General features: G+C 56.9%; 1 protein-coding gene across 4 annotated transcripts in view; it reads right to left on the reverse strand.

Moving 5' to 3' along the window:
• LOC144719073 (lysosomal alpha-glucosidase-like) overlaps positions 1 to 13952 on the reverse strand; it is a 47404-nt gene that overhangs the window by 17086 nt on the left and 16366 nt on the right. For all 4 annotated transcript variants that reach the window (XR_013585527.1, XM_078594856.1, XM_078594854.1 and 1 more), the window contains exons 11-15: positions 10977 to 11090; positions 9603 to 9687; positions 8893 to 9010; positions 8043 to 8176; positions 7220 to 7371 (exon numbers count right to left, since the gene is read on the reverse strand). Coding sequence is in view for 3 of the 4 variants with exons in the window: in XM_078594856.1 (XP_078450982.1) it covers positions 7220 to 7371; positions 8043 to 8176; positions 8893 to 9010; positions 9603 to 9687; positions 10977 to 11090 (603 nt within the window). In the remaining variant the exon portion in view is untranslated. The remainder of the gene's footprint in view (positions 1 to 7219; positions 7372 to 8042; positions 8177 to 8892; positions 9011 to 9602; positions 9688 to 10976; positions 11091 to 13952) is intronic.

The raw sequence follows: 13952 nt of genomic DNA on the forward strand, positions 1-13952 counted from the left end.
TCCACCCACGTCACATGACTCCACCCCCCGTGACGTCACATCCGGAAGGTCGCTTACGCCCGCATTACACCACCCTCCCCCGTAGAAAAATCCCAGCCGACCTCGGCTGACCAATAGCAAATCGTAATGCGGCGAATCGACCTTCCCCCCTAAAGGACACTAAGCATACAATGTAACAGCAAGAACAACAACAACAACGCAATTAACATCAACGAACGTACAAAAAGCATGCAATAAATACAACTGTAAGAAAGAGATAACAACACAGCAACAATCAACGAAACGTAAGCGATTTGGAACGTGTGCGGGTCGCCGGCCCGTCCCGGACGGTCGGCGGCCCACTCGCAGAACGGGAACGCGATGAAAGTCGAGGAATGACAGGGGGTAATCCCCCTGTCGCAGCTGGAAGTCCACCAACGTCCCGTGTCCCTAAAGAATTAGTCTTGGGCTTGTCCCGTGACCGTGCCTGCAGCTGGGTCGGAAGGGCTGCAGGGCTCGAAGGTCCCGCAGACCTGGCAGGCGTCCTCCGAGCAGGGCCCCTCGTCCCCCGCAATGTCACGGCCGGCCTGTCTGGAACAGGTACGACAGGCGCTCTAGCAAGATCAATGGACGCAGGCAGGGGAGAGTCAGCAGCAACAGACCCCGGCAAGGCAACATTGGGGGATGACGCATCATGTAAGGGAGCAACATATGGTTTCAAGCGCGACGTATGCACAACCCAGCGACGAGATCCAATTTGGACGCGTGCTGACTGTGGGTTGGGAACCGCAATGAGGCGTACGGGACCATGCCAGGGTTTGTGCAATTTCGGAGAGGTTCCCGGACGTACCTGTGGACAATGAAGCCAGGCTAGGTCCCCAACCTTCCAGGGGCACTCCCCCTCGGACCGTCGCGCATACCGCTCGTTCCGGGCCTGGGCTTTGGCCGTAGCCACGCGGGCATTCTCCCGCACCTCCGTGACTCGGCGAACCGTGTCCTGAATGTATTCAGGAAGTGGTTTACGAGGTCCCTTCACCCCAGCTCCCAATTGCACATCCACCGGCGGCACGTTTTCCCGACTATACATAAGGTAAAACGGCGAATACCCTGTAGCCGCATGAGGCGTCATCCTGTACGCCGAAAGCACTCCGGGGATGTGCAGATCCCAATCTGATTGTTGTTCGCTCACGGTATGGCAAAGCATGGCAGACAATGTCCTGTTCAGCCGTTCAACCATACCATCCGTCTGCGGATGGTATGGGGATGTCCGTACTTTCTTAGTCCCAAGGCCCGCGCACACTTCTGCCAATAATTTAGAAGAGAAATTCCTGCCCTGGTCCGTGAGGAGTCTCTCAGGCGCTCCCTTGTCCATAATATACCCAAACAAAAAGGCGTCGGTAATGGCCGCGGCCGACTGATCGGGCAACGGCCAGGCCATCGGCCAACGGGAGAGGTACTCAACCCCTACCAGCAAATATTTATTACCCCTCGCCGATGGTGGAAAAGGTCCCAATATGTCCAGTGCCACCAATTCATTGACTCGAGACACCTGAATCGACTAGAGAGGCGGCACGTAAGGATGTTTCGGCGGCTTACGTCGTGCACACGCAGGGCACGCGCGCACGTGCCCTACGACATCTGTCGCCATGCCGTGCCAAAAATAATGACGTTGCAACGTCAACAAGGTCTTCTGCACCCCTAAATGTAAGAGAGTGTCACAATGGAGAGTTCTAATCAACTCGAATCGCAAGGACGTTGGTACCACCAGGCGCCAACGTTCCTGGAACCCCTCCCGCCACATAAGCAGACCATCTCGGAGAGCGGTTTGCGGCCCCACAGCCGTACTCGGACTCCCATTGTCCCTAGCAGACCGCTTCCGCAAGGACACCAACGACTCATCCATCATCTGTTCCCGGATCCAGACAGACCGCGGCAGATTCAAAACCCCGTCAGCCGGTCCCGGTTCCATCGGAGTGTCCGACTTCTCGACGGCCAACGTAAGCGGCTGAGGGGGGTTTGGAATCGGCGAACACCTATGCGTCCCCGACGCACATTTACAAGGGGCGCGCCGCGGTAATCTGGAAAGTGCGTCAGCGTTCGCATGGCGCACTCCCTTCCGATGTTGAATTTGGAAGGAAAATTCCTGTAGCGTGTCCAACCAACGTGCCAACTGTCCGGATGGCTGGTCAATTTTAAGGGCATATTGCAAGGCCGCATGATCCGTACGCACAATAAAAGAACGACCGTAGAGGTATGGTCGAAATTGCCGTAGGAAAAAAACAACCGCCAATAGTTCTCTGCGAGTGACACAGTAGCGGGTTTCCGCAGGAGACAAGACTCGGCTACCATACGCCACGACACGCTCTACACCCCCTTTAGACTGTGATAATACCGCCCCAATACCCGTGTCACTCGCGTCCGTATCAAGAATGAATGGGTGATCGAAATCGGGATAATCCAATGTTGGGGCCGTGGCCAATAGATCACGCAGACTCCGAAAGGCCGCCTCCTCCGGCTGTCCCCAAATAAACTTCCGTCCTTTACCCGTAAGGAGATGCAAGGGCCTCGCAATCGTCGCAAAACCCGGCACAAATCTTCGGTAATACGAGGCAAATCCCAAAAACCGCCGAACATCCCCCACGGTGGCCGGAGTCGGCCAATCCCGGACGCACGCCGTCTTTTCCGGATCCGTGGACACCCCCTCAGCACTCACAATGTGCCCCAAATAGCGGACGGACCGTTGCAGTAGGTGACATTTCTTTGGTTTGAATTTCAATTTGGCAGAACGCATCCTCGTGAACACTGTCTCCAGCCGCGTCAAATGTTCATCAAATGTGCGGCTGAAGACAATAATATCATCCACATATATAAGACACGTCTCCCACTGCAACCCCGACAAAACGAGCTCCATCAATCTTTGAAATGTAGCAGGGGCCGCATTCAATCCCATCGGGAGACAGTTGAATTGAAATAACCCCTGCGGCGTACGGAATGCGGTTTTCTCCCGTGAGGACTCGTCAAGGGGAAGCTGCCAAAATCCCGAAGAGAGGTCCAGTGTGGAAAAGAACTTAGCCCCCGACAATGCATCGAGGGAGTCATCCATACGCGGCAGGGGGTACGCATCTGCCACCGATATCTTATTCAATTTCCGGAAATCAACACAAAATCGCAATTTGCCATCCTTTTTCTTAACCAAGACGACCGGAGCGCCCCATGGGCTGTTAGATGGCGATATAATGTCCGCAGCCAACATGTCTTCCACTGCCCCCCGCACGTGTTCTCGCTCCGCAGGACTCATCCGATGCGAATTTAATCGAATAGGGGCAGCATCGCCCGTCTCAATGTGATGGTAAAGCAACGATGTGCGGCCCAAATCCAAATCATCGGAGCTGAACACATCGGAATATGTCAACAACAATTTACGCAGCGCACCACGTTGCTCCATGGACAGGGAAGAATTTCCGTCACATAAGTCAGCAACCCAACGATTATCCGAACCCCTTGGCTCGGAAACCCCAGCAACCACTCCCCGGCTATGCGGACAATCATGCGTCGCAAACGCCGTAGTGGCATGTGCCACAACCGTACCGGCCGGAACACGGACGTTTTCCCCCCCCGCATTAAGCACCTGTAAAAACGGTAATTGATCCGGCCGGACGATGGTCTGTGCCCCCACTAACGCCAACCCGGTTGTTATCGTGGCGGACGGTGACAACAAGACCCCTACTGCTCCTAGCCGATCAGGCAGGGGCTTCCGATACCGCAAGGGTATAAGCATCTGTGTACCAGGTGGGATGTCCACAGATGCGACGGACAGCGCCTGCACTTGTACGGCCGAAGCAGGTCGCCCCCAGGGCGACGGCAGAAACGAGATTTGACGGCCCCCCAGCAGTTCAATACAATTCTCATTGATTTTGATCAAAATGGGCATCTTAGCCAAAAAATCGGTGCCTAACAAACAAGGAACCGCCAAAGATCTCGATATTAACACAACGCCCGAGGCCGACACATCCCCAATAGATATCTTAGCATCCACCTGGCCCACGATACCCATGCTACCCCCGTTCGCAGCGACGCACGACCCATAAACCGGACGCACAGCCCCCGGCGGGATGCCCAACAGATGGAAAATGACATCCGAAATAATAGTCGCAGACGCGCCGGAGTCGACCAAAATGCGCACGTCCACCCCTTGTATAGACCCCGGTACAGTGGACGAACCCGTAGCGGCCGCGACGACTCTCCGTGCCAACTTGCGCCACTGCGTGACCGAGCGACAAGGCCCCGTCGAAGGGCTTTCTTTAACAACAACATTAGGATCGCGCAACGAAGGTGATGGGTGAGGTGTAAAGCCTTGCCGGGTGTCTGGTGCGTGCCGACATGCCTGTTGCGGAGGATCTTTAGTCGGCTTGTCCGGTACCGAGGCCTCCTGCTGCGGCGGAGCCGGGAAGCGGGCCCAGCAGTCTCTGGCGTAGTGGCCCCTACGCCCGCAGCGGAAACATTCGGCATCGTTGCGCCGAAGCGCAGGCCTTGCCTCCCGACGGCCCCGTTCCGGTAGCGCAGCGCGCGGCCTCGGCCCGCCGCGTCCCGTCCATGGAGCGGAGGCGGCCGTCAGCTGTTGAGGGCCCCGGTCATCCGGAACGTAGACAGCCTGCGCAGGGTTCCACCCCAGCGCATCCCCTTCTTTGACGGGCCCCCCCGTCCACGCCGTCACTTGTTTCCAGCGACGGAGATTGAATTGCGCATCGAGACACTTAGCAGCCGTCCGGGAAGTTAGTTTCTCATGCCCACACACAGGCATGGGGATCCCTAGATCCCGAGACAGCTCCAACATTTTCCCTAATATGAGAGGCTCGAGCAGGTCCTGTGGCGTCTCAGGATAAGCTGCCATGGCCAGCTCCAGCACCGCACCCCTGAACGCCACGGGCGACTCCTCTGGTGCTCGTTGTCGTTGAGCGAATCGCCGATGCGCATCATCTGGTGGCTCATAAGCGTCGGCCATTTCTTGAAAAACACCACATAAAGTTGCCTTCTTATCGGTCGTTATGGAACGGAAAAATCGGACAGATTCGTCGTCCAGGAGAGTCGGCAACACCTCCAAAGCCTCAGCATCGGTCCATCTTGCTGTGCGTACCGCCGCCAAGAAGCGGCAGGCGAAAGCGCTCCAGTCCCCACCGATGGAAAATTATTTAACTGTGGTAAGGTGGCGACTCCGACTCCTCTTCCCGCCGTCTTCCAATGGTGGTGGTTGTGGTGGCAAATTCAAAATGGCGTCGGCCCGCGGCGTGGCCAAGATGGCGGTTTGGCGCCGCGGAGCGCGCAAGATGGCGGCTTCTTGCCGCGTGGCCAATGGCGGCGGCAGGGCAGGCAACGTGGCGGCCCGCGGAGCACCAACTGCGTCCTCCATCGTCCCTGGCGCGACGAGATGGCATAAATGCGTCAGGACGTCCTTTAGTGCCTCCAGTTGTACCGCCATCTCTTGCCATCTTTGATCAGCGTCCGATGATGTCGACGGACCCGCCACCGCGCCGACATCCTCCACTCCCGTCCCCGTGCTCGCCTCAGCAGGGCTCTCCTCCACCACCCCAGCAGAATCCGTGGTTGGAGGGAGTTCGTCGTCGTCGGACGAAGAAGCCGATGCAGGCGCCAGATTAACTTTCTTCCTCACTTGTTTCGACATGCCGTTGCACTTCTGACACCAGTGTAATAAACGACTGGACCACGATGTCTGGCTCAGTGTCCTTTATTCGGTTCGTACTGTATTCCCACACGGCTGTCTCTACTCTGTAGCTTCTCCACGGTGCTGACTCCGATGTCGGCTCGGTCCACAACAACAGCCCCGCTGCTGTTACTCTCACACAGCCCCCCTTGGCTGTACTCGCTGCAACTCCTCTCTCCTTCGTCCTCTCTGCAGCTCTGACAGCCTCGTGCTGTCTCTCCCTCTTCTCTCCCGCCACACCTGGCAGCCACACCGCTGCCTCTAACACGCAGCCCTTCTGGCTGTCTTCTCCGCAGCTGCACACCACTCCGTAGCTTCCTCCTGTCTTCGGGGTTGGCTCCCGATGGCCGTCGGTGCCCCCCCCTCTTCTCACTCGCCCGCGTGGCCTCACTCTTTTCCGTTCACACCCCGACTGACTTCCCCTTCCGGTTTACCCGCTTAAGGACCCGAACCTTCCACCCACGTCACATGACTCCACCCCCCGTGACGTCACATCCGGAAGGTCGCTTACGCCCGCATTACAAATGTATACACACGTAACGCAACGCACACACACACAATGTATACACACGTAACGCAACGCGCACACGCACAATGTATACACACGTAACGCAACGCGCACACACACACACAATGTATACACACGTAACGCAACGCGCAAACACACACACAATGTATACACACGTAACACACACACAATGTATACACACGTAACGCAACGCACACACACACAATGTATACACACATAATGCAACGCACACACAATGTATACACACGTAACGCACACACACACACACAATGTATACACACGCAACGCACACACACACAATGTATACACACATAACGCAACGCATACACACGATGTATACACACCTAACGCACACACACACACAATGTATACACACGTAACGCAACGCACACACACACACAATGTATACACACGTAACGCGCACACACACACACAATGTATACACACGCAACGCACACACACACAATGTATACACACATAACGCAACGCACACACACACAATGTATACACACGTAACGCACACACACACAAGGTATACACACGCAACGCACACACACACACAATGTATACACACGCAACGCACACACACACAATGTATACACACATAACGCAACGCACACACACACAATGTATACACACGTAACGCACACACACACACACACAATGTATACACACGGAACGCGCACACACGTGCACGCACACAAAAAATACATAAATGCACACACACATGCATTAGTACACAGGTGCGCACACACACACATACAAAACATCCATAAGTACAAAGGTGCGCGCACACACGCAGCAGGTACACAGGTGTGCACACACACACAACGCCCGCACACACACGCAGGCGTACACAGGTGTGCGTACACAGGTGTGCGTACACGCTCGCACTGAAGCACACAGGCGTACGAAGAAACAAAACGGCACTTTCCCCAAGAGTAAGTCGAAGGCTACACGGGGCATCTTTGTCTTTGGTGTGCGAGTCTCACGGCGGCGCCGATGGTGTTGTGGTTGCGGGAGAATGGGTAGAAGGCTCCGAGCTGCATCCACCGCACGCAGAGCTCCTCCATTGTGTCGCCATTAAAGCCACAGATGTCGGCTCCCACCAGCGGCACGCCGAAGAGGTTGAAGTTCAGGACGCCTGCGAAGAGGGGACGGGTGCAGCGACAACAGCAGCAGCCGCCATTCGCCACTAAGCGGCGGTGACGTCACCACGGGGCTCGTGCACCAGGCTAGGTGCACTTTGAGGCCACGTGATGCAGTGTCGGAGGGTCGCCCGCTGGCAGGAGGTCACGGGACAGGGCCCAAGTGCCACGGCGTTGACTGTAACGTTCTTACCCGCCCCGACTGGACATCTGTGAAAAAAGCTTTGCGGCTCATTGGATTTCGCCAGTATAAATAAATATTCTGATTCTGACTAGCAGATGTACGCACGCGCACACAAAGGCAAAACAGACTGTTGGGGCAAGTGCTATCAGCGAGCACCTATGAAGGCCGGCACGGCACACGATGGGGTGGGTTGGCCAGCACCACGCCCGACCGCCTTTGTCTCCCCTTAGTGGCGATGTTTACACACCGCACCAGGTACTCGTTTGAGGCCGAGTCGGGGAGGCCCAGGACCGTTTCAGATAATCGTCACTGGTGTTGGCCACGAGCAGGAATCGAACCCGCGTCCCCGGGTTTGTAGCGCGGCGCGTGCCGTGCCGGCCTTCATAGGTGCTGCTCGCCAACAGCACTTGCCCCAACAGTATGCGAAGGCTACACGGGGGATCTTTGTCTTTGCGTGCGTGTGTGCGTGCGCGTAGGCCCTACCGGCTATGGAGCACGCCAGGTCCTTCCACGTGCTGCGGTTGTCTCCAAGCCAGTGGCCCGCGTAGTGGCCGTGGCTCGGGAAGGTGGAGCGGGAGATGATCAGCGGCCTCCTGCCCCTGAGCTCCTCCATTGCACTCCCCGTCGCCACCGCCGCCGCCGCCGCCGCCGCCGCACACAAGATCAACGACCGCACGTTAACCGCGAGCCACGCGCACCGGTTACCACGAGTGTCGCATTGTGGGGGGCGGGGGGGGGGGGGGCGGGGTAAGTCAACGGTGGTTGGCCCCCGTGAATAGACGCGCTGCCCGCCACAGCAATGTGGAATTGTCACCACTGGGCTCTGCTGTGCTGTGAGCAGGAGAAGAGCTCGTGTGGCTTCAAGCCTTCGGCTGCGGCGGGCAGTGCGGGCCGAGCGGATGGTGGACGAGCGAGTCCGTGCGTACGTTGAAGTTCTCTCGCGCACCGCACGTAGCCAACCGTGCCGAACCGAGGCACGGGGGGGAAGGACAACAAACTAAACGCGGAAAGCAGTTCAAAAGAAATGAGTTTTCACATTTAGATTGAAAAGTGCGTAGCCCCAGTGGCTTCCTCATATCGGAAGGAAGAGCGTTCCAGACGGCCATAGAAGTGCACCTGAGAGTGCACGACGCCGTGACCGTCTTTGTTCGATGTTTAGCCAAAAGCCGCCGCGAGGGTGACTGGAGTTTATGCTCCTTGACGAGATCAGAAAGGGATTGTGGTTCATTTGTGGCGAGCACTTTTGTGTGTAACGAGCGGCAGCTTGTAATGTAGTCGGACACCGAGAGGCCAGGCGTGATCCCGGCTGCCCAGGTGAGTGCAGGTGAGCTACCTGTAGGAGACCATGGCCTCGGTGAGCCCGTACAGGTTGTGCAGGTTGTAGTGGGAGGAGATCGACTGCCGCGCAGACGCGCAGATCGTCTTTGCCTTCAGAGAGTCTCCCTGCACGGCTGAAACAGGGATAGATATACCGACACACACACACACAATGTTTTGTATATATTGAGATGGAGGAAGATCCCATCTGTAGCCTACGTAGGCTACCGGGGCAATGAGCGAGCGCGTCTGGAATACAGCATGGCGTACAACAGCCGACATCTATAAGTACGTATGCGCTATTGTGTGTGGGGAGTGGTAGCGTAGCGCGCTGCACTATGAACCCGGCGACCCGAGTTCGACTCATCCTCCAATGAGTAGCTGGTGCGGTGTGTAAACATCGCCACTGGGGAGACAAAGGCGGTCGGGCGTGGCGCTGGCCACCCACCCCCCCTCGTGTGCCGTGCAGGCCGACATAGGTGCTAATCGCTAACAGCACTTGCCCCAAAATACTTTTAAGGCTATACAGGGGATGTTCGTTTGTGTACGTGTGTAGGTGTGTGTGTGTGTACGTGTGCAGGTGTGTGTGTACGTGTGTGTGTGTAGGTGTGTGTGTGTGTACATGTGTGTGTGCAGGTGTGTGTGTGTGTACGTGTGCAGGTGTGTGTGTGTGTACGTGTGTAGGTGTGTGTGTGTGTACGTGTGCAGGTGTGTGTGTGTGCGTACCAGGAGTGTAGGGTGGGTTCTCCAGCTCGTTATTGGGACACCCGTCCACCGAGCCATCCACGAAGTTAGATGGCTCATTCATGTCCTGCGCGAGGAGGGGAGAGCGGCGATGGGGAGAGCGGCGATGGGGAGAGGGGCAATGGGGTGAGGGGCGATGGGGTGAGGGGCGATGGGGAGAGCGGCGATGGGGAGAGGGGCGATGGGAAGAGGGGCGATGGGGAGAGGGGCGATGGGGAGAGCGGCGATGGGGTGAGGGGCGATGGGGAAAGAGGGGCGATGGGGAGAGCGGCGATGGGGAGAGGGACGATGGGAAGAGGGGCGATGGGGAGAGGGGCGACGGGGAGAGGGGCGATGGGAAGAGGGGCGATGGGGAGAGGGGCGATGGGGAGAGCGGCGATGGGGTGAGGGGCGATGGGGAAAGAGGGGCGATGGGGAGAGCGGCGATGGGGAGAGGGACGATGGGAAGAGGGGCGATGGGGAGAGGGGCGACGGGGAGAGGGGCGATGGGAAGAGGGGCGATGGGGAGAGCGGCGATGGGGAGAGGGGCGATGGGAAGAGGGGCGATGAAGAGAGCGGCGATGGGGAGAGGGGCGACGGGGGGAGGGGCGATGGGGGGAGGGGCGATCGGGAGATACAGTGAGGGAATAAAGTATTTGATCCCCTGCTGATTTTGCACGTTTGCCCACTGACAAATAAATGATCAGTCTATAATTTTAATGGTAGGTTAATTTGAACAGTGAGAGACAGAAAACCAATTTATGACATTTTTGACATGCGTTTTTCTGGATTTTTGTGTTGTTATTCTGTCTCTTACTGTTCAAATAAACCCACCATTAAAATTACAGACTGATCATTTCTCTGTCAGTGGGCAAACGTACAAAATCAGCAGGGGATCAAATACTTCTTTCCCTCACTGTAGTGATACAGTAACGAGGTGGGGCATATACGCTCAGTTTTTTGTTCCACTGTGTGTGTGTGTGTGCACGTAGTGCATCGTACATCGCCAAACTTTATCATTAAAGTATTCATGGGGAAATCGCTTTCGCTTAACGCACTTTCGCTGAATGCGGCACTTTTCAGGAATGTATCTAGCGCGTTAAAAGAGGACTTGCTGTACTTCTAATGGGACATCGATTTGAATTTGTATTGACAGATAATAATTACTGTTTAATTGAATGGTTAATCAATGGCGTGTATCCCTTCGTGGGAAGTCATCGGTCGATAAGATTGGCCCCCAAGCATAGAAATTTCCACTACTGGCTTTCGAACGCCGTTGGAAACGCGTGCTACCGCATTGCTCATACGAGTAGTCAAGGCACTGCGATTGAATGTTACGGCCGAGTGGACCAGGGGGAGGGACAAGCGCGCACGTACAATCCATAGCCCGTCGAAGGGCACGAGGTCGTGCAGTGACTTGAGGTTCTCCGACCACCATTGGCGCGTCGCACGGTTCGTAAAGTCGGGAAACGCGGTCTCACCCGGCCACACCTGAAACACAACGGAACACACACTCAGATACACACTCAGACACGCGCTCAGATACACACTCAGACACACACTCAGACACACACTTAGATACACACTCAGACACACACTCAGATACACACTCAGATACACACTCAGAGACACACTCAGATACACACTCAGATACACACTCAGATACACACTCAGACACACACTCAGAGACACACACTCAGAGACACACTCAGAGACACACACTCAGATACACACTGGTACATGCAGAGACACACACTCCGATACACACACAGACACACACTCAGATACACATTGATACATGCAGAGACACACACTCTGATACACACACAGACACACACTCAGATACACATTGATACATGTGTATCACTACACATGCAGAGACAAACACTCTGATACACACACAGACACACACTCAGATACACACTGATACACATTCCGATATACATTGCTACATGCAGAAACACACACTCAAGATACACATTGATACACACCGATACAAATTCATACACACACTCAGATACACACTGGTACATGCAGAACGATACACACTCAGATACATACTGATACACATTCCGATATACATTGCTACATGCAGAAACACACACTCAAGATACACACAGACACACACTCAGATACACATTGATACATGCAGAGACACACACTCTGATACACACACAGACACATTGATACACACCGATACACATTCATACACACACTCAGATACACACTGGTACATGCAGAACGATACACACTCAGATACATACTGATACACATTCTGGTATACATTGCTACATGCAGAGACACACACTCAAGATACACATTGATACACACGGATACACATTCATACACACACTCAGATACACATTGATACATGCAGAGACACACACTCTGATACACACACAGACACACACTCAGATACACATTGATACACACCGATACAAATCCATACACACACTCAGATACACATTGATACACACACAGACACACCGATGTAAACTGTTACTCAAAAAGACACATTGATACACAACGATACAAGGCAGACGCACACTCGTACACAGCAGACACACGTTAATACACATGCCAATAGACACGAATACACGCGCTGATACACCAGAGACACACCGATACACAGCAGAGACACATTGATTACACAACGCCTTCAACCCACTCTTCTGCCCCTCCATCACAGCTCCCGTTCACATCTCCCCACACCTGCCCAGTCCAGCGCACACCTCCCCGCACGCGCGCCTCCACGCACACCTCCACGCACACCTCCACGCACACCTCCACGCACACCTCCACGCACACCTCCACGCACACCTCCACGCATGCGCGCCTCCACGCACACCTCCACGCACACCTCCACGCACACCTCCACGCACACCTCCACGCACACCTCCACGCATGCGCGCCTCCACGCACGCCTCCACGCACGCCTCCCCGCACACCTCCACGCACACCTCCCCGCACACCTCCCCGCACACCTCCACGCACACCTCCACGCACACCTCCCCGCACACCTCCCCGCACACCTCCACGCACACCTCCACGCACACCTCCACGCACACCTCCACGCACACCTCCACGCACACCTCCACGCATGCGCGCCTCCACGCACACCTCCACGCACACCTCCACGCACACCTCCACGCACACCTCCACGCACACCTCCACGCATGCGCGCCTCCACGCACGCCTCCACGCACGCCTCCCCGCACACCTCCACGCACACCTCCACGCACACCTCCCCGCACACCTCCCCGCACACCTCCACGCACACCTCCACGCACACCTCCCCGCACACCTCCCCGCACACCTCCACGCACACCTCCACGCACACCTCCACGCACACCTCCACGCACACCTCCACGCATGCGCGCCTCCACGCACACCTCCACGCACACCTCCACGCACACCTCCACGCACACCTCCACGCACACCTCCACGCATGCGCGCCTCCACGCACGCCTCCACGCACGCCTCCACGCACACCTCCACGCACACCTCCACGCACACCTCCACGCACACCTCCCCGCACACCTCCCCGCACACCTCCACGCACACCTCCCCGCACACCTCCCCGCACACCTCCCCGCACACCTCCACGCACACCTCCACGCACACCTCCCCGCACACCTCCCCGCACACCTCCACGCACACCTCCACGCACACCTCCACGCACACCTCCACGCACACCTCCACGCACACCTCCACGCACACCTCCCCGCACACCTCCCCGCACACCTCCACGCACACCTCCACGCACACCTCCACGCACACCTCCACGCACACCTCCACGCACACCTCCACGCACACCTCCACGCACACCTCCACGCACACCTCCACGCACACCTCCACGCACACCTCCACGCACACCTCCACGCACGCCTCCACGCACGCCTCCACGCACACCTCCACGCACGCCTCCCCGCACGCCTCCACGCACGCCTCCCCGCACACCTCCACGCACACCTCCACGCGCACCTCCACGCACACCTCCACGCACGCCTCCACGCACACCTCCACGCACACCTCCACGCACACCTCCCCGCACACCTCCACGCACACCTCCACGCACACCTCCACGCACACCTCCCCGCACACCTCCACGCACACCTCCACGCGCACCTCCACGCACGCCTCCCCGCACACCTCCACGCACACCTCCACGCACACCTCCACGCACACCTCCCCGCACACCTCCACGCACACCTCCACGCACACCTCCACGCACGCCTCCACGCACACCTCCACGCACGCCTCCCCGCACGCCTCCACGCGCACCTCCACGCGCACCTCCACGCACACCTCCACGCACACCTCCACGCACACCTCCACGCGCACCTCCACGCG

The sequence above is a fragment of the Lampetra planeri genome, chromosome 5 (assembly GCF_965212315.1).
Source record: "Lampetra planeri chromosome 5, kcLamPlan1.2.h2, whole genome shotgun sequence".
NCBI classification, from domain to species: Eukaryota; Metazoa; Chordata; class Hyperoartia; order Petromyzontiformes; family Petromyzontidae; genus Lampetra; species Lampetra planeri.